At 39.2% G+C, this 26,359-nt stretch overlaps 1 protein-coding gene across 1 annotated transcript in view; it reads left to right on the forward strand.

The window, feature by feature from the left end:
• The window catches only part of iglon5 (IgLON family member 5), a 62,991-nt gene that overhangs the window by 27,773 nt on the left and 8,859 nt on the right, over positions 1-26,359 (forward strand). The window contains exon 2 of the mRNA XM_041225886.1: positions 20,275-20,356. Coding sequence (XP_041081820.1) covers positions 20,275-20,356 — 82 coding nt within the window. The remainder of the gene's footprint in view (positions 1-20,274; positions 20,357-26,359) is intronic.

A 26,359-nucleotide genomic window follows, 5' to 3' on the forward strand; every position in this document is an offset into this window, starting at 1 on the left:
CTGTCATTTCAGTTTGCTGTATGCATCTGAGCGCAGCTTGCTGTATTCCAATCAAAATGACTACTTTCAAGATTAATATTTATATATATATATATATATATATATATATATATATATATATATATATATATATATATATATATATATTCCCAGTTGCATTTCTGGAACAAAACGAAGGATTGCTCTCTCCCAGGTACATTGAATAATAAAGTATAGGCTTTCACTGGGTTGGCATCTTAGTGCAATTGTACAAATCCACAGTCATAACAATCTCTGTCTCATAGTCAGTCTACAAACAAAGAAAGGCTTGAAAAAAAAGTGTGCTAGAGGAGGAGGGGGTGTGTTTATGTTTATAATAATTTTTTTTTTTTTTTTTTTTTTTTTACGATTCTGGCTATTAAACTCCGTTATGATAATTAATATATTTAGGGAAAATCAAAAATGGACACGCACATACGATTGCAATGGAAGAGTAATTAACATTTTAAGTCCAAAATGGGTCAAATTAACCCGCATGGCTGTTCTAGTGTTAAGCTTGTTTGACAAGCACAGCAAAAGATAACCCTTTGATTTGTGCGAAAAGCTTGTACATAAAGGGGCAATGAAGCCAGAAGTTCAGACTAAATTAAGTGAAAATGCACAGAAAGGGTGTTTGTGCTTAATGATTAAGACTTTTCTGTAACACTTTGCATTAAGTGTCTCTGATTGTTGTGTATTTACATAGTAGTTGCCTACATGTGTACTTACACATAATTACAATGTTATTATGCAGAGTTGCAATGTACTTAACAAGCACATTACATCCTTTTTGCACAATACAACAGAAGTGTATTAGAAATGAATTAGGGTTAGGTTTATATATGCAAAAATATTTACTCATTAAGCACATTGTAACTATGCATAATACCACTGTAATTGTGTAAGTACACGTATATTAATTTTTATTTTTGACTAAAGATTAAAATAGTGTGGTCACTTAAAGAATTTAATTAAGAGAGTACATTTAGACAGCTAAATACATAACTGCATATCTTAAATGACAAAGGATCTAAAACCATAAAATATCAATATTAAATCGGGATGAAATCTCAAGTTGGGAATATTCAAAGGCATCTGACAGTATCTCACACTGCCGTATCTCACACTTTTACACACCCATTGAGATTAAACTTGGTCTTTAAAACAAATGATTTTGAAGCCTCCAAATCTGGGTATGCAATAGTTTCCCTACAGTATGAAGATGGCTATCCTAACCCTAAATCCTGTTTGGCTCCCCTCCAGCTCATAAGCCCAGCGAAATCCTCTGTGTCCAAACCATTTTTCCCCCGAGTTCACTTTTAATCTTTTCGGAAGCTCCTGACAAGCAGTGCTTTCCTCATTTAAGATTCTAACCTCAAATTTAGTCAGCAGGTATCAGGCCCTCCGAGACCATACATCATCTTTTCATCTTCGGTTGGGGGGCCTGGCAGATCGCCATAGAAACCAGGTTTGGAATCAGACAAGAAGAGAGACAACCTGGGTCTTCTTTTGAGAGCTGTGGAATTGGGAGCCAGGGTATCAAAATTAGTTTTAATATCATATATTTAATAGACTTGTCACCTGGGCCTGTTGTAGCCTAGCTGGGAATTGGAAGCTGTGAGCTAAAACTGGATTTCTCAGTCTACAGCTATGGCCAAAAGTTTTGCATCACCTAGCATTTTATGACTGAGACATTATAAATAAAAATATATATAGATAGGTGGAGTAGCCTAGCAGTTAGAGCTGTGGGGACTGAGAACTAGAATTTGTAGACAAACAAGCATACACAATAAACTTGTCAAATTGCCTCCTTGTTAAACACAGATTTCTGGTGGCTTCCAGGGTGAATGTGAGCATGCATTTCAGTTTCTGACAGCAGTTTCAAAAACAGAGCTGTCAAATCCTGATTGCTTAAGTATATAATATAATGTCAACATTTTTATGAATACAGCCACTGTTTCCTAAAGCAGACTGCTGAAAAATCCCCAATTCTCCAACACTGTAAAAACATCCATTTTAAACCTATGTACTGTTTAACGATTACTTTTGATATCTCATGAGATTGGAGTGCAACAAGATCAAAAGGGAACCCATCGGGACCAGTGAAAAGCAGTGTTTTTGTAACATGCTTTTTGTGAATCTATATCCACAGTATCTTTTGTTGAGGTTTTGAAGAAACTCAAATAACACACAGTATATAGATAGTGGTCATTAGCGATATATTAAAGGTAATAAAAGGAATTTTACAAGACTCATTACATGCCGCTAAATGATAGGACATGTCGAAGCCTCTTGTACAGTCAGTGGTATGGTTTTTCGTTAAGTATATGGGAAAAGCGGTGTGTAATTCAATATGTTAACGTAACATTATTCAGCAGGTTTCATTCAACTTTATGAACCAAAATTAGTTAATTATATAGGATGATGCAAAACTTTTGGTCATAGCTTTAGTAAAAGAAAAAAAGATGATAATGAAAGGAGAAATAATCAAATGTAAGCTCACCGTCCATAAAAATAAAAAAATAAAAAACTTTTTGGCCATAGCTGTACATTATATCCTCACAAAAAAAAAAGTATTTGGCACCGAAAGGGTTAAATGTGCTGCAGTGTTCAGGTTCCACTAGGTGGCATGCTTTTAAGGGACAGTTCCAAAGCTTTCGAACTCTGACTTCTGCATTTAGGATGAAGGGAAATTCAAGGCTGTAGCATCGAAAAGGCAAATGCTTGACTCTGTCACTGTCACCCCCTGGACCGTGAAGCTAATAGGGGTCTCACCACAGCAGCTTCGACTTTCTTCCCCACTGAGCTGGAATTGAAATGCAGCCCTTTTTCTGTCCCCATGGGGAGAAGAGGGAGATGAATAATAGAAGGGGAGAGGCACAGAGGAATTTCTCTAGAGATCAGTAGCTGTTACCGTGTGTTCCCCAAGAGACAAGTTTTTTTTGTGAGCGGAGGTGGTTTTCAATCAGCTTTAGCCATTCTCTACAGCCACTTCAAGAGACAAAGCTAAGATTGTGCCTGTTTGATCAACCTATCGAATTCCAAGTGTTAATACAAGCTTGATGGCCACAGTGTATAGGTAAGGATGTATTTTGTTCCCGGTTATCGCGGATTTCCGTGAAATGTACCACCGTGAAAATTCCCATTTCTGAAAGAATAGTATATATATATATATATATCACTTAAAAATAAACAGTAAATGTTTGCCTTATTGGCGCACTGCCTGTTACACTGCATTTAGTAACCTGGCAGTTTAGTTTGCTTTTCTAATTTAAAACAAAAATGATTGGCCATCAAACAGGTTCTTCAGCTCCATTCTGTAGCGCAAGAGTAAGGGCCGTTTTCAAGACCATGGAAACTGACTCTTATATTAAACCAGGAAGAAGGAAGGGTCAACTTTATTTTGTTAAATGTGGTGTTGAAAAAAAAAAAAAAAAAAACCCAAAAAACATCAATTTTGAATGCGCCATACTGTTCGAATCACAGGAAAATCACAGTTTGTCATGAGTATGTCCAACACTGTGGACCTATAAAATGATGTTATTCCTCATTTGCACTTGCTTTAATTCTCTTTTTGTCATTAATATTCAAGGCAATGTATTACTTTCATGAATAATCCATGAACATTCTTCAGGGAACTAGGTAAAGATCTGGCTGCCGGGATAGTACGGGGTAGTAACCAGCAGTAATGAATCATTTGCTGGATTGCTGTTATCAGCCTGTTTCATCCTCAGTGTTTGATTTGATACCCGGAGTCTTAAGTCTTATGCGCTAGTGGGAGATATGACTTGGATAATGTTTACAGGCTGTGAAGGAGTGCTCTGCATGTGTCACTTCAGCTTCTCTCAATTACTAAATCCCAGTCTTCAATGCCTGACCCGTCGCTGGGCTTTGTACTGGTACAAAGTGGTCTGGTACAACTAACAGTCCTGTACTTGATTTAGTTCATCTCTTACAGTGATATGCCATGTTTGCATCTGCTGCTCGGACCGAACCATCACATTTGGGGTAACGCTTTACATTAAGTGCTTTTTAATTACAGTGTATTTACATAGTTATTTAGTAAATATATGTGGGCTTACACATAATTACAGTGTTATTATGCATAGTTACAATGTACTTATTGTGTAACTATTTTTGCATGCTATAAACCTATGTCTAACCCTAACCCTAACTCTATTCTGATACAATTGTGTATTTACATATATCATGCAATCTATAACTAGGCATCACTGTAATTAGGCATAATATCATTGTAATTATGTGTAAGTACATAGTTGAACACAGTCTTGGGTGAAAAGTTCCACAGTTTTCTCAAGATTTCCTGGGCAACTGCAGTTGTGCAATGTTTCAGAACCTCTGAGAATTAACATACTCAAATAATACTGCACCTCTACACTACAGCAAGGTAAAGAGACTGAAAAACGAATTGACCGCCCTTGCTGGTTTGTTTGGGGCACTTGTTGCATGTTTTACCACTACTTCTTTTGGGAGGTCTTGGTTATTAAAACGCTAATACATTTTTCAGGACACCATTCAATTGTCTTTTGGGATACTAATGTATCTAGTAAAGGGTGGGGTTAATAGGCAATACATCTCCCACCTTAGTGCATCACAAGCCAGTAAGTTTGGTTCTTAAAAGTACATACTGGGTATCTATTAATGCCAGAACTGCAGCGCCGTCTTTGCTTGCCGGAGCTTTGCAGATCTGTGGTGTCGGATGACTCGGGGGGATAAGCAGTGAAGAACGCATGGCTGGAGAGAGAAGATAGCAGTGGAGATGAGCAGCATAGCAAGCAGACTGCAGAGGAGAGAGATGGGGAGGGGGAGGGAGAACATGTCAATAAAACACCATGCAATCCTGCAGCACAGCACACACACACGTACTGCTCTCACACATACCCACCACAAGCTGTCTATGGCAATAAATCACCAACGTGTGCAGAGCATGAACATTATATCTCCAGGGATTCTAGGAAAGCATGGATTTTATATCTGTTAAACTCGTTGGCTTGACATAAAGCCAATGGAATAATTTCTCTACATCTTACCTCTCTGAATTAAAATAAAAAGAATAATAAAAATATTTAAAGTTGAACAGAAAAATTGGTATAAATTGAAAAAAATGTAAATAAGGGATCAAACAAAGAAAGACAGTTATATTTGATCCTACTTATCCTTTAAAAGAAAAAAGACAGAAACGCGGACAGTTTTGCAGCAGTGTATCGCATTTCTTGTAGGCTGAATGAAGTCACAGGGGATCAGCTGCCATCATTTGATCCTTTGTCAGCTCTAATTTGAATCTGCATTGCATTAATGATAGAGGATTGACCGAGGTTTTTGCGTAATGACTGACTTTTCAGCGGAGAAAAAAAAAATGGACAAATCTGCAACACAGCTTACTAGCAACTTGAAGAGAAGTCAAACAGCCCCTGTAGTGTGTGTGAATCACAGGGCTTTATTAACACAATACAAATTGGTTTTGAACTGTGCACGTGTTTCTAGACAGAAAGTAATTTGGGGACTAAACACTACAGCAATGGCGTTGAAAATGTATTAATCACCAAGAGCACTGGAATTTGGTCAGTTGTCACTTCGTGAGCACCACACAGCTTTCATAGTGCTGTTCAATGCAATTTCTGTTTGCTTCAGTACATTGCCAGTCCTGGCAGTGAACATCAATGCTCTTGGCAGAGTAAACATCAGCATGCTTGACACGACTAACCTGCTAGTGCAGCTAGTGAGTGAGGCAGGTGAAACGTTTCATTAAGTGTCTCTAATTACTGTGAATTTACATAGTAGTTACTTAGTAAATACATGTGTACTTACACAAAATGATAGAGTATTAACCAGAGTTGTAAGGAGTCACCAAAATTGCAAGTCAAGTCTTTGACATGCCAAACTCGAGTCTAGTCGAGTCACTAAACTGCTCAAATGGAGTCGAGTCACCAATCTGGCTCGAGTCACTTCTAGTCATTTGTTCTGACCGGTGCTTAATTTGTAGAGAAAGAGGTGCCGGGGCACGAGCAATGACAACGATACTGTCCTTAAGAACCGCACATTCAAAATCATAGCACGTTTATTTGAAATTATAGAGTATTGTATGCACTAGTGTTAGATGTTTACATTCATGTATTCTACATCATATATAAAGTAGTATCATGTGCAGAAAAGATAATTCAAGGCAATCACAGGACAAATAACAAATACATTTAAAAAAAAAAAAAAAAAAAAAAAAAGCCTGTATACATGTTTTGCATTTAAGTGGTTTAAAAAACGAACAGATTAAAAAGCATTCAGAGGACTCCAGAAGGACGACATTGATTTAAAAAAAAGGTATATGCAAGTACGTAATTGTATTGGTAAAGGATAAGGGTTAGAGTTAGGGTTAGGATTAGGGCTCGGGTTCGAGTTAGGTTTAGGATTATGGTTAAGGCTAGGGTTAGGGTTAGGGATAGGATTAGAGTTATATCATGCAACAATTGTGCACATTAAGTACATTGTAACTATGCATGCTAGTATTGCAGTTATGTGTAAGTACTGTAAACATGGATTTGCTAAGTAAATACCATGTAAATGCACATTAATTAGAGATGCTTCATGGAAAGTGTTTCCTAGAGCCCTTTACACATGTACTGGTTAATACAACAAAGTTAAATGGGGGTTCAGACCCTTATTTGAAATGGTAATATATCACAAAAAATGAATACACAAGGATTATACTGATGAAAGTGTGGATTTGTACTAATTTGCTGGTTTAACGCCATTCGTTGTTCATTTCAAAAGGCTTATACATACGATAGCTGATTATGGTGACAAAATGCTATCAGAAGCTTCCTTAGGCTACTTTCATTATTTTAGACAGGGTCATGAATAATCTATGCAGATTTTTACAGCAAAGTACATTTTATAAAATAGAAACATATGCATGGTGACCTACCATCTTTAAATTACCTTTATTTAAGAATATGTATTTAAGAATTCATAATATTATTTACAATTTATCCGTTCCATTAATATTTTCTATAAAGAGCAGGGGTATAGTGCATTGTAAATTATGCATTGTAACTATGCATAATAGCATTGTAATTATGTATATATGTATTTACTAAGTAGCTACGACGTAAACATACAAAGATTCAGTACATAACCTTTATGTACGTCTGTTATTTAAACACAAAATAAATGAATATATTGGACGTATACAATCAGCCCTCACATTGGACTACTGCCATTACAGAATGCGTCTGCAAACTCCATAATGTAATATGCAGTAATGTCAATCAGTAAATTAGTTATTACACCCATTGACTCTTTCAATTCTCAGTAGGCTTCTCGGCATGCTGCAGTCATGTTTCAGCTGGCTGATGTGGAGCGTCTTGTTCACTGCACCCCAGAGCTGGGCGCTTTTATTAAGAACAGCTTGGTTCATGTACATAAATCTCTCTGTGCAGTTGGCTCATGTCAAAAGCAGTGGAGGTTGTACCAGTGGTCGTATCTAAAAGGCAAAGCAGTATCAATGCTGCCATGCTAAATCCAGTCATTCCTCATTGAAAAAGTTGATCTTGTGTTCAGCGGCAGTTACGTGGATATTACTGTGTAGCGTTCCCTAATTGCATTTGAAATGCAGAGTCAAGTAGAAAGGTGGTCGTATTTTAAACTAGAAGAAGTCAAGTAGAGAACTGTTTGCCTAGTGCCTTTCAGTGTCATCACCTTTGATTGCTGTCTCTGTCTCGCTTCTGTTGCTGTTGCCAAAGGGATTTTCTTCAGTGGAGGTCAACCCTGATGACTTAATTGAAGACAACAATTTTGTTGATATCGAAAATTAAACTTGAAAAACGATTTTCTGCTGATGCAAAGAAACCAAAAACTTATAGCTGACCACTATAAAGGACTCGAAGGCCTGTCTGGTTATCGGTGAAGAAACCACAACACTGAATACATGTTTGTGATGAATTAGTCTTAGCATAGTAGAGGCTGCTCAACTCAGTAAGCCGCCTACGTGAGAAGCAGGATTGTGAAGAATATAGTGTTACACGTCCTCATGTGTTGCTGCAACTGTTTATTGCTAATTGTTAAGAGCTTTGAAACAGACTTTAAAGTTATAAGTGTAAAAAGTTGTCAGGATATTAACACTGAAGAGAACGATTACAGGTGCATTATTTAAACAGTTGTAGCAGCACGTGGGGACGTGTAACGCTATATTTTTCAGAACCCTGCTACTTACTTTTTAACACATAGCTCTTTTGGGCCAGGCTAATTAATATTTATTTGAATATTAACACACACACACACATAGAAACAAGCAAGCAAAGACAACTCTGAATATCCCTCTTTAAAACAGTGGAAGGACACATCAAGAAAAATAATTATCAAGCATGCAAGTGCCTAATTAATATGTTAGTAAGTAACAATGATGAATGATGTTTTTTAACTATGGTACTCCTGGAGGTTGTGGTGTCCTGATGTGCTGAAATATCCCAACTGTGAGGGTTATGAGGCATGAGGCTGACGTAGGTTGTAGCACTGGCTACAAAGTCAAGGGCATTGATAATGTAGCCAGGGCTCATGCGATAAAAAAATAGTTTGTAAGCCCTTTGGTTAGCACTTCATTAAAGAGGACGTTGACAGTGCTAATAAGATAGAAGACAATGGATTTTAAACCCTTGATTAGCACTCTCTTCAAAGCTATTATTATTAAAAAGGACCATTACATGTATAAGGCAGGCATGAATTCATACCCTCTCACTCACTCACCCAACAGGGGGGTTGTGAAGAATGTTAATTCAAGCATGAATGCAACCCTCATAAACAGGATCAACATCATTTGTTACAAAGCAACATGGAATAGTTAAGGTAATTAAATCCACATGGATTAAGAGTTGAATTTAAAATGAATTACTTCAGAACTCAGAGGAAGTGCAGAAGATATTCAGGTGCCATTATTTTATAGTGTTACCCTAATATTACATTGGGGTACTGGCATTGTGGTAGGTGAACGGATTACATTGTGCTGTGTTTACAGTTGGTCAATAATCATGGCTAAAGAAAAAAAAAATAGTTCATCCCCACAGGAAATTGCTTTTCAAACAGTATTGTGATCATTGATCACTCATCTTTCTCACTGCATTCAGTTGAGAAGGCTGTGTGGTCCAGTGGTTAAAGGAAACGGGCTCCAAACTACAAGGTCCCCGCTTCAAATCCTAGCCCAGCCACTGACTCATTATGTGACCCTGAGCAAGTCACTTCACCTCCTTATGCTCTGTCTTTTGGGCGAGACATTCTTGTAAGTGACCCTGCAGCTGATGCATAGTTCACACACCTTAATCTCGCATCTTGTGAAGTGCTTTGTGATGGTGGTCCACTATGAAAGGTGCTATATAAAAATAAAGATTATTAATGTTTAAATGAGTTATGGTTTGCAATCTTATATGCCTAGGTTTGGTGTGGTCTCCACCCCTATATTAATTGGTTCAAAAATCAGTAGGTCACAAAAGCAGGAGTGAGAAAATGCTGGACTTAATAAAGACCGAAAATGAGGTATACATGTCAGCAAGTGGAATAAAGTAAACCACGGACATTGTATAGGCTGAAAAAAAGGCAGAATTCAGTCTAATTGAAAGGAAGTCAGAATAACTCAGCAAAAGAGTGGAGAGATATATATAATGGCATTATGTTTATCCTGAATGGGGACTGATGCTTTTTCTTTCTTTCTTGCAGTATCTGTACAGAGGTGTAGACCTGATATGTCTGCATGCTTTTTGCTGTTCATGAACATGTGGATTAATTCGCAATGACAGTGGGGTAGGGCTGGAATCAAAGTGGTCATCTAATGGCCTAATCTAGTCATCCCAATATACAGAGCTAGGTAATTTCTACAATAAATAATGTAAAGGCTGTTAGTGCAGCGAGATAGTTAGAGGGCAGCCTGCTATTGCTGGTTAGCTAGCTAACCATTAACCACTTATTCTTGGTTTGTAGCTAACAACGTCATTTCATAAGTCTTACTTTTATTCACTATACAGGTTTCAAATATTCAGTTTTGTTATAGCCTCCCACTTATTCCCACTCCCCATAAGCAGTTTGGTATGCAAAAAGTGGTGCCACTTTGCATTAGGTGTCTCTAATGACTGAGTATTTACTTTGTAAATACATTCTGCAGCGTAATCTGCAGCGAAATGGTCAGCGTCTTTATGGTTTTACTAATAAGCAGTATGAAAACCGATTTTAAAAGTGGGAAATTGTTTTTCACAGAGTAGATAGCTGGAGAAAAAAATAAAAATAAAATGAATGCAGTTGTAAGAGCATGTTTTGTTTTGGTGTGTAGTGCAGGTGATTGAGGGAGCAGGGAGAGCAGAAAACAGCCTCTTGCTTGATAGAATTCCCTCCCACTCTAAAATCAATGCAGCGAGTGTTTCAACACTCTCTCCCTTAAAAGTAGACAAGGTATTACACTGCGGCTTGCCTGGGAGCTTGAAGAGATTTACTGTCCCAGCCCCTTGAATTAAGGCTATTGGTGAGTTTTAATAGGGTTAAGGGAATACAGATTTGGCTTAACCATTTTTCAGTGGCAAATTTGATTTTATATTTTTTTTAGATTTATTTACACTGCATTATATGGTAAAGTTCACTTGTAACCTGGCGAAATAAGCAGTAGAAACTTGAACTTGAATCCACCCACCCTAACATACCATAGTCAGATATAAATGTTAGGCTTGGAATGGAAGAAAACGATTTAAAAGTCAATTTTAGACAATGGCCAGCAGTTTCTAATCCCACACATTACCCCAGTAGTTGACCTTGTCACCTGTTCCTGACATGGCCAGCCACAATGCCCGAGAGCATTACCTTAAAATCATGATTTTCTTGCATAATTATAAAGCAAAATAAGTGTTGATCAAACTACTTTTACTGGGTCCCAGTGCAAGCATGGTACAGCACCTGTTACAAGACCATTTATTAACAGATTCTTTCCAAACTACTAGTCTGTTCTGCACACGCACAACACAATACACTTAAATACAAAACAAGCTGTGAAAAGAGTTTAGTATTCTGTAGGCGGTATCGTTCTGTTGCTGTTCTGACTTCTTTTTCTCAAAGTCTTATTAAACGCTTACACTAACCAAAGTGATACCGCCAGGAGGTCGACCCCCATTTATTTCCCTTGCGTTCTGTCCAGGACGTTTCAATGAGCTGATATGATGCAGAGGGATCATTAGCAGGAAAGATTTATTAAAGGACTGGACTGCAGCCAGAATGAGCCTTAAGAACATCTCCTCACAGCTGTAATGAAACAAGAACGAGAGAGGGATAATGAGAGGGGAACGCTTTACATGGTGTCTCCAGTTACTGTGCATTTACATAGTAGTTACTTAGTAAATACATGTGTACTTACACATAATCACAGCGTACTTAATGTGCACATTTATTGCATGATATAGCTAGGGCGTCTGTTTTTCAGGTTTTATTTTTGATCATGTGATGTCCCTTTTAAACATATTTTGCTTTCTTAATCAAGCACTAATTAACAAAAGAAGTTGTTTATCTTGAGTTAACAAACAACGTGCATTGATCTCACCTGATTCTGTTTGAACCTACATTTCGTTCTGGCTCTAATCGGCTAATTCAGCTTAAGTTCCACTGCGTTTGTTTAAATTAGTGACGCACTACTAGAAACTATCTGGTATTCAGTTAAGGCTTAACAACTTAATTAAGATTTAAAGGGAGGGAGAGAGAAGAAAAATAAAAACTAAAAATTAGAAGCCCTAGATATAACCCTAACCTTATCCTGAAACCGAAACCTAACCCTAACTCTAACCCTAACCCTTTTTCTAACACAATCGTGTACTTACATTTACACAAAAACATTTACACTTTAAGTACATGGTAACTATGCATAATAACATTGTAATTGTTTAAGTACCAATGCATTTAACATGTAACTACTACGTAAATACATAGTGATTAGAGAAACTTAATGCAAAGTATCATCAAACATCCCTAAACCCTGACATGATCCATTGCTTGCTGTATGGGCTTTGCCATGGATCACACCAATTCCAGCTGAAAATGTGTGTTTTACTTGTAACCAGAGAAGCCTGGTTTGAAACCCAGTCCTGTAAATCAGATGCTAAAAAAAAAGTATTCCTAAGTTTAGCAAACATGCTTTCAAAAGCCTCAGGTCTGAATTACTGTAATCAGGCTAAAGCCCAGCTTCTTCCACTAGCCCTGTGGAAGAGTCCTCAGTCTTATCAGTGAAAGCAAGCTTTTGCAGGCAGTGATGGCACAGCTCTTTTACTGTTGGGATCTAGCTTGTGGGGAGAAATACTGAACAAGCTGTGTGTTGCTTAATCCTTCCTGTGTCTGTTTTCAAATTCCAGTAAATACTTATTCATTTGACACATTGCTGTTTAAAAGATGCAGGACAATGGGTCCAGCCAGCACTGGTGACTTTTTGCGGTCCTGTGGTGGTGAATTCTAGATCTTCTTATTCACCCTTGGGAAATCCAAGCTATTTTGGTTTAACACAATCAATTCATCCTAGCAGGATCCTACTTCATTTGCATGCCAACTAAACTTTTTAAACCCCAGCGACACTGCCTGGCCGCAGTCGCTAACTAATTGGGAAAGTGGTGCTGCTGAATTCTTGCAGAAAGAGCCTGGCTTTTTTCAATTGCTGATTCCAGTAAGTCTGGAGACTCCGCACCAATTCCTCCACCATCACACTTGCTAATGCATTTTGCAACATTAATACATTCTATAGAGAATAACCACTCATTAATTATACAAGGGCCTTTTTATAATGTGTGTGTGTGTGTGTTTGAATGAAGGTATAACTGCAGTGTACAAAAATGAAAAATTGAAAGTTTTTTTTTTTTTTTTTTTTTTGAATGTACAAAAGGATTAAATGATTAAAACATCATTTATTTCAGGATGCTTGAGAAAGTCATTTCTGCAGTTGTTTTTGCTTTTCTTTCTACACAGCTGAAGAAGGGCTTTTGTGTTTGTGTGTATGTATCTATCTATCTATCTATATAGGGGATGTTACAAAATAGATGTCTTTTTACCTACCGAGATCTGTACGAAACACAAAAACGTAACACCCAACAGCTACCCTTAGAAGATCTATAGATGTATTTTCAACCTATTTTCTTTATTGAGCTAGGTTTCATTAGGTAGAAGGTGTTTCTAGACCAGATGGGAAAAGTGGTAAACAAAACAATTGCGTTCACAGCAGGTATGAATCCCTGAAGCGGACAATGCATTCTGCATGCATTTTCCTGCAGAATTCTGCATGTATAATCTCCAAACAATAATGCTACCACAAACCCAGGCTTTATATAATTCTGGAGCTATTCTGTTTTTTTGCAAAGCACTGCAAAATGCCTCCAATTTAGTCGCCCCCCCCTCCCCCCCTCCAGATCCTGCTTTTGAGATGCCCTTGCGGGACTGTTTATCGCTAAGGCAGCGTTTATAAATCTGGAGCTTTAATTGGGTTATTATCTGCGATAATCAGTCTTGCAGCCAATGGTGCTGTAGGAACAGTTCTAACAATTTGCAGGCTTTTTTTTAATCAATATCTGCAGTCTTGATTTTCAAGAAACGCCACCACCAGTTTTATCGACAAACAAAACGGACTAACACTTTAACAGTGGACTAACATACAAAAACAAATACGGTGAGTCAAAACTGTTCTATTTACTTTCTCTTTCATTTTTGTTGCTTTTAATTCTCTCCTTCTCCACTCACCGAACACACAACATTAACACACCGCACGCAACATATAACAGAGATACACACAGGGGCGGGGCACATTTGCACAGTTCTATAAGAGGTTCCGATTTGAGTGTTCTGGGTTCTATAATGGGTTCTGCTTTAAGAGCTCTGGGTTCGATACTGTTTTTCTATATCTGTCTTTACCTGCTTCAGAATTTGCCTGCGACCAAGTGTTTAATAACCATCTTGTGAAAACTTGGCTGGTCCCAGTATTAAGCCCTAATTAACCCCCTGGACCCAAAATAGAAATATATATAAAAAAAGCACACACACAATATCTACAATCCCCGTCTGTACGTAAGGGATGGCACTTCTGCAGTGAAGTTCCATAATGGGTACTGCCTTGAGGTTTGGTTGCTGTGAAATCGCTGTGCTATTGATGTGTGTTATGGAGCCAGCCAAAAATAAAATCACATCATTTGCATATGCAGTCATTACTATCACTAAGTGCAGGACAAGTGCCTAACTGTCTCTAACCAAACTAACAGAACCAACCCAGAACCATTCAGCTACTTGCTATTTAATTTGAGCTGGTTTATCCCCACTTAAAAGGCTTGCTTCATTAGCCAGTACATTGGCATCCTGAATGAATCACTCGGGATAAATATAGAAACCAATTTGATTAGCGCCTATCGCAGCACCGCTCCTAAAGTGTCATTGCGGTACTGAAAAACCAAAAAGGTTTTGCAGGCTGCTGTATCTTTTTGTAGGACCCTTCTTACAGTGCCATCCTTCCTAATTCATCAGTTAGGCACATGTCCTGCACTTAGTGATAATAATGACTTCATATGCAAATGATGCGATTTTATTTTTGGCTGGCTCATTAACTCATATAGTGAGGACATATCAATAGCACAGCAACAAACTTGCTTTGCTGGAAGGAATACACAACAGATTTTCTACAGCTGCATTACAAACATATATAGAAAAATCAAACAGCAGAGTATTCACCCACTGCAACATTAGGAAAAACTAACCAAGGTGAGCAGGCTGGCCCAGTGTAATCAGGTGATGATCCAGTGCAGGTACACTAGCTTTAACTCAGGTTAAAGGAGATTGCACATGTTGCACTTTTACAGCCACTGTAGTTGCAAAACAGAGGTGCACTGGCTGAAACATTTGTCTATTTTAAGTACTTGTATTTCACACAAATAAGAGTATGGTATATTTTTCACAAGTAGTCTCATGTAGAATAAATATATTTAATCTTCACCTAGAACTGAAAGTAGCTGCTTAGTGGATTGATAGTCCTATAGCGTGGAAATTGGTGGGTTTGAGTAGCTCAGTAGATAGTTAGAAATGCTGGGTCACATGCATAAGATATGCGCTGGGTATAAGTCATTATAGAAAATGACTTGAATAAAATCTGAAAAAAAGATATCAGCACCTACATTATTAATGCTTTGCCTGCAGCTTTTATAGTCAAATAATCCCCTGATCTGTAGCGGTGAAGCGATAGAAAGTGTTTTTTTCCATAAATATTTAATTCAGCATGGCTCTCTTTGGTGATTATGCAGAGTTTTCCGAGAGTGGGATTTGTGGGGGCCTGTGGTATTGTGGCAGTCGTGGTCAAGGATGGCCCGCCACAGAACTAGCGGACACAGTGAGAAATCCTCGTGCAATTGCAATAAAACTCGTGAAAGACATTCTTTAGTTTTAATAATTTAGAGATTGCAATAGAGCAGAAGGTAATCACAGAGGCAAAGCTGGTAGAGATTTGCCAATACAAAAAAAAAAAGATGACAGTGGTGCTTAGGCTTTTTAATGCATGACAACTTCGTCCGACACAAATGCGCTCAGACTAACTGCACTGCAGTTGCACAGCTTTGGTTTTGATTAGCACTCAGCACTTTGAACAATGCTTTGTTAGCACATGTCTCCATGTTGATCCGGCTTCCATTAGAAACTGTTCCTGCTATGCTTTTGCAGCCTTTTTATATACACCTACCGCTGCAGGTGGGCCTCAGCTAATGAACCCCAGGTACACAAGGCATTGAGCGCTTGCTGTTCAAACGTTCTTCTTTTGAGAGTGACTTGAGCATTGTGAGGCAGAAGCTGACAATTTGGATGACCAGATCCAGCCTGTCAGGACATTTTAAGCCCTGTATCATGCACCTCTTTGCAAAAAAAGTTGCATTTTTAGTTGTTGGACACATATGTCGCTTGTACCAATTAATAACCAATTAAGACCAACTAGCTTCCCCCATTCCAGTCACATTCTCATTTATACCTTAAATATGGCAAAGCTAAAATGTTACATAACAGTTAATATTATAACCGCCAAATGTTCTTTGGAAACATGTTTCTAATATACATGTTTTTATTACTTTAAATAAAGCTTAAATACTGCAGCTAGCATATGTACATCTCTCAGCTAATTTAAAACATTAAGACATGTTGTAACAATTCGAGGAGACCTGTACATGATTGTTTATTTTTGAACAGGGTACCCCTCCGCCCCTGTGCAGTTTGTATTATGATTTATTTACTGTATGTATTGATGGCGTAGCCATGTTGTTTTTGTATTTGTGTTGCAGCGTGGATGGGAAGCCCAACATCCACATAAACTTGTGCAGATTGTTGCTCAGGGGTAATAGAATTACTACTAGCTGGTTAAACCCGTCAGCCACAATATATAAGCCTGCAGTTATCACTGCTAGGTGTGAGTGTTCAGAGGAGAGAGCAGAGCACAGCGAGAGCAGCAGCAGCTTAAAAACGAAACATGAATAAAAATATAGCGTACACAGGATCAGTGAAAACGATCTGCCCAGCCTGACCTGTGAGCTTAGTTTTTGTGTTTGTGATTTGTTTTGTGTACCTGTTTTATTTTGCTCGGTGAGCAGTTTTTTTTTTTTCTCCCTTAAGAATATTTTGTTTATTTTTGTTATTTAAAAATATAACGGATCAAGCGCCATTGCACCCACAGTGTTTTTCCTTTGTTTTTCTTCCACTATCTGGCCTGACATCACCACTCAGCCATACCTGTCACACATGTATTATATATGAATGATCTAATCATATTTTGTGTGTGTGTGTGTATATTTTGTGTGTGTTATATATATATATATATATATATATATATATATATATATATATATATATATATATATATATATCTATATATATATTGTAAACAGGCTGGCCGTAATCTGGGTTCGTGCCCCAGAAATAGAAACTTTGATTTTTATAAGCGCTTTTGTGCACTTTTATTCAGAAAATAAATCAAACAAACAAACAAACACCTAGCTCCCTCGGAGCACTCACTAAACATATGCAGGTCCCTGACTGACGCGTAGGACAGCTAAGCTGTTTACCTGACATGTAACATGAAAATAAACACTAACAGATTTTCTTAAAAAACAAACATAGGTTTTTACCTGACCAGAATACCTCGAGCTCCTCACTCTACAGCCACACTATTCTGAGCAAACTGGCTGCATTCCTTAAATACTCTGCACCTGGCTCTAATTTACAATGATAGCCTGGTGCAGGGGACAATTAACAATAAAACTATTAATGCAAATAATACAATTCAATTAACCAAATTAAACAAAAGCAATTCAATTAAACACAGTGTGCATTTTCACATGTTTTTAGGCAGGGAGGAATCTGACCCTCCCCCTGCCATTTTACATATATATATATATATATATATATCTATATATATATATATATATATATATATATATATATATATATATATATATAGATATCCCAGAAGGGTCGATTTTTCCATACGTACAAAATGCATGTTTTGTTTAATTTAATTCTATTGTTTAATTGTATTATTTGTTTATTGTTTCATTATCACCCGCACCTGGTAAGTATTGCAAATTAATGCCAGGTGCAGAGTTTAAAAAAAGAGCAGCCAGTCTGTTCACGGCTGCTGCAGAGTGAAGAGTCCGGTTGTGTGTGAAACCTTGTGTGTAATAATTTCTGTTTTGTTTCTGGCAGGTAAACAGCTTAGCTGTCCTGCAAGTTAGTCAGAATAGAGCTACATTTTGTTTGTTGGTTTTTGTTTATTTATTTTGTGTGTTTATTAAAAATTAGCTAATCAGCGCTTGGAAACATCACGTCTCTGTGTCGTGGGTCTAGTTTTAAAGGGGCAACGAACCGTGGAGAGGGCAGTGTATTTTACTATATATATATATATATATATATATATATGTGTGTGTGTGTATGTATCTTGTATACTGATATCTTATGTATACTGATAAGCATACAATAAACACACTCGCTGGTTCTTATTATATACAGTTATTTTAACGGCTTCACAGCTGCAAGGTGTCAGTGAATTGAAGAAAAAAAAAGTCCTTCTTTTTAACCACACGCGAACAGGACATTTATTTTTACAAGTAATCAGTATTTGATCAGGTGTTTAGTTTGTTGGAATTACTCAAATTGGAACACGAGCAAAATTAAGTCCTGACAAGGCTGGTAATGAAAAAAAACTAGTGGATTCAGAAAGCATTTGTTTCCAGTATATAAACTGAAATGTTGCAGTAATTGAATTGTTCCAAACTATAATAAAATGTCCTTCTGTTTGCATGCATTATTTTTGCAGCAGTATGCAACATGATTAAAGCTCTTAGCTTCTCTGCAAACAATTTGGAAAAAAAAAAACTTAGCTTTAGAGCCTAATATTCCCTTCTCACCCTACAAGTGCTCCTGTCTAGCACACACAAAAAAAAATTCGATAAATTTATGCATGTTTTATTCTATTTTGTATTCCACACATTTAATCTGTACCTCGTTGTTGCCTTTAGGCGGTGTTGATCTTATTCTTTAAGAAGCCTGGAAGTAAACTGCACTGACCCAAAGACAATTCTCAGGAGGCATAATTATACTGAATACATGTAGTCCTCCAAATAGTATTGTGACATTGTAAATGAATGCAGAACAACATGGAATGGGTGCCTGTTTTGCTCCACTCAGACCCTTGCTTGTTCACTAAATATCTTGGTATAGCTGACCAGATCATCAACCTGTTTCAATACAAATATTTTAATCATAATCCATTCCACAAGTGTAGGGGTACTTCAGATATAATCAATTTACTGATACAGAGATACTGGATGGGGTCCTTATAAAAGTGTACTATAGTAAAACCAAAGCATAATGACAGTATGGTAAGGACAAGAGAGGTACGGCAGGCATATTAAAAATCAACTTATGGTTATACAAGCCAGCATTTTCGGACAAGCGTTGGGAAAACGCAAAACGACAGTACCGTGTCGATTTACTGTGGGAAACGTTTATATAGAGGCATTTGCTACGCGCTTTTTTTTTTACCCTAACATTGGTTTACTGCCAAAATCGGTACCGCCTAGGACGTGAGAGGGTTATCTATTCAGGGTAGCAAGATATTTTGTGGTCAGTGGGTCTGAATGGCATAAAAGTCTTTCTAACATGTGAGTCTGTGATTCGTCTTAGAAGAAGTATTGACCAGCCCTGGACTCTTTCTGAAGGAAATTGAATTAATTCTCATAGACGGGGGTGGGTTGGTGCAGATTGTTTTTGGCTGCATAGTGATTTAATTTCACGCTCTGATGGGTTTGTTCGGGGGGTTTTCTGTAGTCCTCGTTATTAATTGCATTCAGTGGTGAGCGGGACTCGAGAAACTGGAAAATCATTATTTAAATCCACAGCGGACTGACTGTACAGTGCAGATTGCAAATTTTCTTTCTACCGTAAATATGAACAACATGGAAAAGCCAGGCCGAGCAGAGGAATACTGATCTCAATGTGTGGATTCAGTATTATTTTATAAAAAAAAAAAGAAAAAAGAATAAGAACAAGACTTATAAAGAGGGTTAAGTTACACCAAAGCAATCACTTCAATAAATATATCAAATCGAGTTTACCATTTTTAATAACACACAATTAAATGGGAGAAGCAGCAAGAAAGAAGCTAAAGCTGATGAAACACATCACTTTTTTAGGAACAGTGGCTTGAAACCTGGTTCCAGGAGACCGGCAGACCTAACTCTCCTCTAGTGTGCCGTGCAGTGGCCTGAAATCTAGTCTCCTGAAACAGAGTTACAAGTGGCTTTGTGTTCCCTCAGCTTTTTTTTAAATAATAGCGTTATTCAACATTTTTGAATTTTCTCATAGACCAGCAAAAGACCAGAAATTCTGCACACTCCTATCCAAAAAGGGTTGAGAATAAATGAGGAACTTGTTCATTTCTACCTTGGTAATACTTTAGTTTCAGGAACTGTGGCAAACACTCACTAATGCATCTTTAAGTGCGTTATCAGTCATCAATTGTGCCGCAAATTCTGACGGAAGATTTTGCGTCACTGCGGTTAGAACACGCGTTTTCCCCTGTAGAACTGAGGCCTGTATAGAAAACCTTTTTAATTGCTGTATAACATGGCCTGAAGCTTTCCCTTTATCTCCATGTAGAAACGGAAATAACCCTTTCTTATCTCTACAAATAGATCCGTTCTTACCTGCTTTCGTGTGTCTCTCTTTTAGGAATTTGCGTGCAGAGTGCAGACTTCACCCCTCCTCCAGCAGAAAATATCACAGTGTGCCAGGGAGAGAGCGCCATCCTCAGGTAGGTCTGGGCTGCTACAACCTGCTGACCCTGATTACATAGCGGTGCCTGTAACTATCGAAACCCCCATGGCCCTGCCTTCGGTTCTGAATGGAGAAGATCTTGATATGTTTTTTTTTTATTACATTTTCGTTTCTGATTTTCTGGCTATTGAAGAGAAACCGTTGTCCTATTTAAATACCATTTGTTTATGTAATTCTCTCCTAAATTATAGGTGGAAATATGCCCCTGATATCTTTAGTCAACTTCCCTACATAGGCGCTCCAGTAACACAGTAATTACGGCAGTGCTTTAGACTGTATTAGCTCTGTTGTTAAGTAGCTTTTATTTCTCAGATTGATTTATGGATTTATGGTTGTTGTATTTGTTTGTATTACATTATGTGGACACATTTGCAGATCGCATTGTCTGGAGTTATATGGGGTATTATTATTGTAGCCATAAACTAGGTTTAAACCAGGATGTGGTTAAAAAAAAAAGCAGTCCAATCCAAGTAATGTTAATATTGTCATACAGCTGGGAAGTAACATTTTGATATCAGACTTAGGCTATAAGACTTTGAAACAAGTGATTGAACCGGTATTCTGTCGAAACAAGGGTTCGTGTTAAACTTTTCAGATATGTTAATGTCAAAATGTTGCTGTAACAGTGTTGCGTGTGTGGGTCGTCACTGAATAATCATGAGGCAGACACAGAGTGTTGGGTGTTGACATGCCCGACACGCAGATTTATTATCAACACGAGTGCTGACACTAGGGTACCAGCAATGTTATCCCTAGTGCCACATTTAATGAAGAAAACAAAGCAAAGCTAAAAATAAAAGTTTGTCACCCAAAGCGGCGAGCGCTAGTCCCATTGAAAGGAACGTTCTGCTCCAGGAACCGACTGCTCTACACAAACCCTCTGTGTACTGTTTAGGATCAACATCCCCTAAACTGACCAACTTCCGGACTCCTGGAGTCCTCATACGGCCTTGGTTGGGCAATGTCTTGGAGTGGAAGGGTTTCGTGTAGTAGATCCGACCGAATGTCTGGACGCTATCCTCCAAAAACAAACACAAGTTCTCCCTGTCACAGTTGTACTTTTAAGTCATAAAAAGTGCAAAATCTGCAGGTGTTATGAAGAGTGCCAAATGTAGAGATTTATGGATGAAGCTATTTGTTATGTATGGTCACACTTCATGTATTTTGGTGGATGTAAAGTAAGCCAAGGTAATGTACTTATTCATGGCAGCTCTAATTTTGTTTTCACAGCATGACAGGGGTCTGCATGTTTCCAACATATTCCCTTCTGGGTTAAACCAATGTCTTGAAGCACTGGGTTGGGCTCTTCATGCTGATGCAAGGGATAATTACACTGAGCAGCTGTGAGGCAGAGACATAAATAATTCTCCATGTGGAATCTGAGTGAGTTTGGAGCAAATTAGGATCCAATAACAACATCCCTGCCACTTCCTGGGAAAGCAGAGAGGAGTTTAATTACACTGCAGCAAAGCAGGGAGAAAGGGGAAGATGGGAGTGAAGGAGAACAAGGGGAGGTAGATTGAGTCTGTGAGGGGAAATGGGGGAGAATTAGAGAGAGGAAGGGGTGAAAGAAAAGGGAGTAAAGGAGAGAGACAGGAAGTAGGGGAGCGGAGAAAGGGAAGGGCAGAGAAGGAAAGAAAAAAGAAGGAAAGGGAAGGATGGGGAAATAGAGGAGAGAGGGGGAAGGACAAAGGGAAGGGAGGCAGGGACATGGGGAGGGAAAAGGGAGGAATTGGAACAGTAAGGGATGAGGGAAATGGATTGTAGAGACAATCCAGAGAGGAAGAGGATGAGATTGGGGAAAATGAGATAAGGGGGGATTGGAGAGAATTTGGGGGATTTTTGGGTAGGGTTTAATTACACTGCAGCAAAGCAGAAGAAATGAAGAGGCAGGAGAAGGAGAAGAGTAAAAGAGCGGGGGAAGGGGTTAGGAGGGTGTGCGAGAAAGGGGTAAGAAATAAGGAGGGAGTTGGGGTGAGAAGGATTAAATCTGGAGGAGAGAGGAATGTTGAACAAGGAGGGTTTTATTGCACTGCAGCAAAGCAAATGTACGGCTACCGAGAAATGCAAAGAGAGACAGAGCTAAAACAAAGAGAGAAGACAAACGCGAAATGTGTTCTCTTTATGTTCCAATTCTCCGGACCTGTCAGTGACTTTATGAAAAGTAAATACAGCAAAGATTTTCAATCCTTTTTGGCAGAGGAACAGAAAGGAGTGCAGCCTGCTACGGAATTGTAATGGGGCTACCTGTGACAGCCCCAGAGACACCATGTTTGACGCACTGCTGCACTAAATGACTTGAATTTGTATTTCAATTGAAAGTAGACATTTCGACTGTGTAGGGGTCTCACATGCCATGCGTGGAGGTTTTGTTTACTCGAGAGTTTACTGGGATTGCTTTGGCAAAACAGGACTAACCGGGACATGCCAATCAAAAAACTGAGAGGACAGGAGCAAGAGGGGGACAGACGGGGGAACTGGGGAGGGAGACAGGACAGAAGGGAAGAAAGAGGAGGGGAGAAGGAAGAAGTAGGGGGCTTTAGGAATGAGGAGGCAGAGAGGAAAAGAGGGGGGGCAAAGAGAGAGAGAACAGAAGGGAGAAAAAAAGGGAAAGTGAGAAGGGCAGAAGAGAAAGAGTAGAGAGTGGGGGGTCAGGGGGTTTCAAGAGATAGAGGGAAAAGGGAAAATGGCGTAGGTGAGATCGAGAGAGAAGGAGATGGGGAAAGAGAGAGAGAGAGAGAGAGAGAGAGAGAGAGAGAGAGAGAGAGAGAGAGAGAGAGAGAGAGAGAGAGAGAGAGAGAGAGAGAGATAGGGAGCTGCTTATAAAACTAGAAGTCTTTATCCTTCTGCCAAGGACAGTGCATGTGCAAGTCTGTGCCAAGGAAACAACGTGCCATATTTTAGAAAGGACTTCTTCATTACTGCAATGAACAGACACACGGTCACACGGTCCTGCTGCCAAGAATGCGGACTGTCACACAAAGGCAGGTAGATCATGATTCTATTAGTTAATGCGGATTGAGAACCCTGTCGGCACTCCAAACACTGTGTGTCAGGGAGTAGGGCGTTAGAAACTGCCAGTGCCGTCCTTTAACCCCTGGCAAGGACGCAAGCCGAGCTGTACGTTGGCTTAAATCCTTGTACCAACTTCCACTGTGGAAGCTGTCAACAGCAAGACACATACATATTACCACTTCAAATATTAATTATTTCTTTCTATCCTCAGCATAGCAAAAACAGATATTTGCATTGCAGGCAGGATCTATTTATATCTGCTAACGTCTGTCTGAGTGACTGTATAAAGCTGGTTAATGTGCGTTAAGTATTGCAGCTGTAATTGTAGCGTCAAGTTTTGACTTCACATCATCGAATAAATAATTGCCGCTCCTGCAAACAGAAAAAAAAAAAAAAACAACAACGTATTTTTCTATTTAAGAACATGCAGCTGAAGAGCGTGGAGAGTTAATCCACACAGAAGACAGTTATCTTGTACGCTCCTTCTTAAGTGTTCTGCATCCTGTGGGTGTGGTTCCTTGGGGCCTGCTTGTTCATGGTTCATGATATTTTCTCTCATGTTTTAGTCCAGCTGCTTAACCCTGCAAATGAATTCAGTGCAGTGTGGAAAGACATTTGTAGTAGCATTATTGTTAGTATTGTAACACTTTACATTAAGTGTCTCTAATTGCTGTGTAGTTACATAGTAGTTACTTAGTGAATACAGTTGTAAATTAACACAACAGTGCCTGTTATTTCTGTATCACTTTTTACTGACCGAAAAATTCTCACAGCTAGAGGTTTTCATGCAGGTAGGCACATAATGGTTATAGATGACAAATCTTGAGGTGTTCTAATAAATGTGCACACTGCTGTATTTACTTGAAGAATGAACACTCAGTAAGCAGTCTGAGTGATACTAGCAATAAATGCCCCACCTTTTTAGTAGCACAAACCAGTGGTGTTGTATACCGACAGTGCTGGAGCTGTATTCCCGTCACAGAGAGGCTTTGTGCATGGGCAGTAGTGGGTTCAGCCTCACGTTCCTGAAAGCCAGTTACCTCCTGCTGTCTGCCTGCGCTGTGCATGAGCAATGATGGATGGCTTGTCCGTTGCCACTGCGCCCTCGATGCATTCCTCTAACGATATTAGATCTCACAATCCAGCTCCTCTCACTCTGCCAGCCCTCTCATTGTTTTACTCAAAGCGTGCTGCTGGATAATAACTGCACTGCAGGCTTGGCAAGCCAAACTGCCCAGCAAATGGTCTGGACCAGCATTCCTTATTCACCTCTCATAAATTTACCCAAATACAAACACATTATCCATAAATGAGGCACCACATATTACTGCAGCTACCCTAAATGTGTAATCTCTTTTAAATATTGCTGCATAGAATTCAATGTCATGTTTGTCTTTAAACAGGTGCATGACAGTTTCTATTTGTGAGCTGTTTTTCTTCCCAAGAGCTGATCATTGATTTACGGAAAATATTTTTGTCTTGGACCCCCCACGGCTGGCGTTACATTTTTAGTAGGTGAGAAAAGCATCCCCTTGAAAGAAGATTGCAAACTGCTATAGAATCAATAATATGATAAGCTCATGTTTTTCTTTGCAGTATGCAGTAAAAAAAAATCCATGCTACACCCAAAATGTAGTATCCCACGCAGTAAGCTACTGTATTGCAGGCAATGTTACTTATTTTTGGCATTTTGCCCAAACATGCATTACTGGTAATTGAAAGTTTTTGTAAAGGATAGTAAGCCACCAATTTTAAGTAAAGTCACCAAATGTCAAGATGATCTAATCCGGAACAATTGGTGCATATTAATGTGGCAGATTTTTTCCCCTCAGTTTCCAGTAAAGTCAGAATTAATGTGGAGGGCTCCCGAGTGGCACATCCAGTAAAAGCGCTCTGCGTGAGTGCAGGGTGCGCCCTATAGCCTGGATGTCACCAGTTCAAGTCTTGGCTATTCCACAGTTGACTGGACGGGAGTTCCCAGGAGGCGGCGCTCAATTGGCTGAGCGTCGCCGGGGGGGGGGTGGTCTAGGTCGACCAGGGTATCTTCGGCTCACCGCGCACCAGCGACCCCTGTGGTCTGTCCAGGCACCTGCGGGCTGCCCGGGAGCTGCACTGTCCTCCCACGCTGTAGCTCCTGGGTGGCTGCATGGTGAATCCGCAGTGTGTAAAGAAGCAGTCGGCTGACGGTACACGCTTCGGAGGACAGTGTGTGTTCGGCTTCTCCGCTCCCGAGTCAGCGCAGGGGTGGTAGCGGTGAGCTGAGCCTAAAATAATAATCAACCATTTCAAATTGGGAGAAAATAAAAAATAATTGGGAACGACTAAATTTAAAAAAAATAATAATAATTTTTTAATGTGATGGGTGATGGGTAGTCACTGGAAAATACTGACACGGACACAGAGCATTGGTGTGATACACCGCTCAGGTACGCAGGTTTAATTTCAACACAGTACTGATGCTAGGGTACCAACAGTGGCAACCCTAGTGACATATTTAATAAAGAAATCAAAGCTAAGCTAAAAATAAAGGGTTGGCACCCAAAATTACAAGCGCTCGTCCCACTAAAAGGAACGTCCCGCTCCAGGAACCTACTACTCTACGGTAACCCTCTCTATACTGTTTTGGGATCCACATCCTCCAAGTCGACCAACTTCTGTTCTGTTGCTTCCAAAGTCCTGGCCTCCCAGCAACTCCGGGCCATTCCTACGGTCCTGGCTGGGCAATCGCCTTCACATGCCCCGTCTTGCAGTTAAAGGGTTCTGTGGTAGTAGCTCCTGCAGAGCGGGCGCACCTTGTGCTTGACTCAACGAACACACAGCACCCGTCTGTCTATCAACGGCCTTGCAATCGCCCATCGCTCTAGCGCAGCCGATTTTTGAGTTCTGTGCAGCATCCCCAGGCCACGCCCCCAGCCAATCTGGACCTCCAAATCAGCTTAGCTCAAGGTGAGCCTCCTGCTCAGCT

The sequence above is a fragment of the Polyodon spathula genome, chromosome 24 (assembly GCF_017654505.1).
Source record: "Polyodon spathula isolate WHYD16114869_AA chromosome 24, ASM1765450v1, whole genome shotgun sequence".
In the NCBI taxonomy this organism is placed as follows: Eukaryota; Metazoa; Chordata; class Actinopteri; order Acipenseriformes; family Polyodontidae; genus Polyodon; species Polyodon spathula.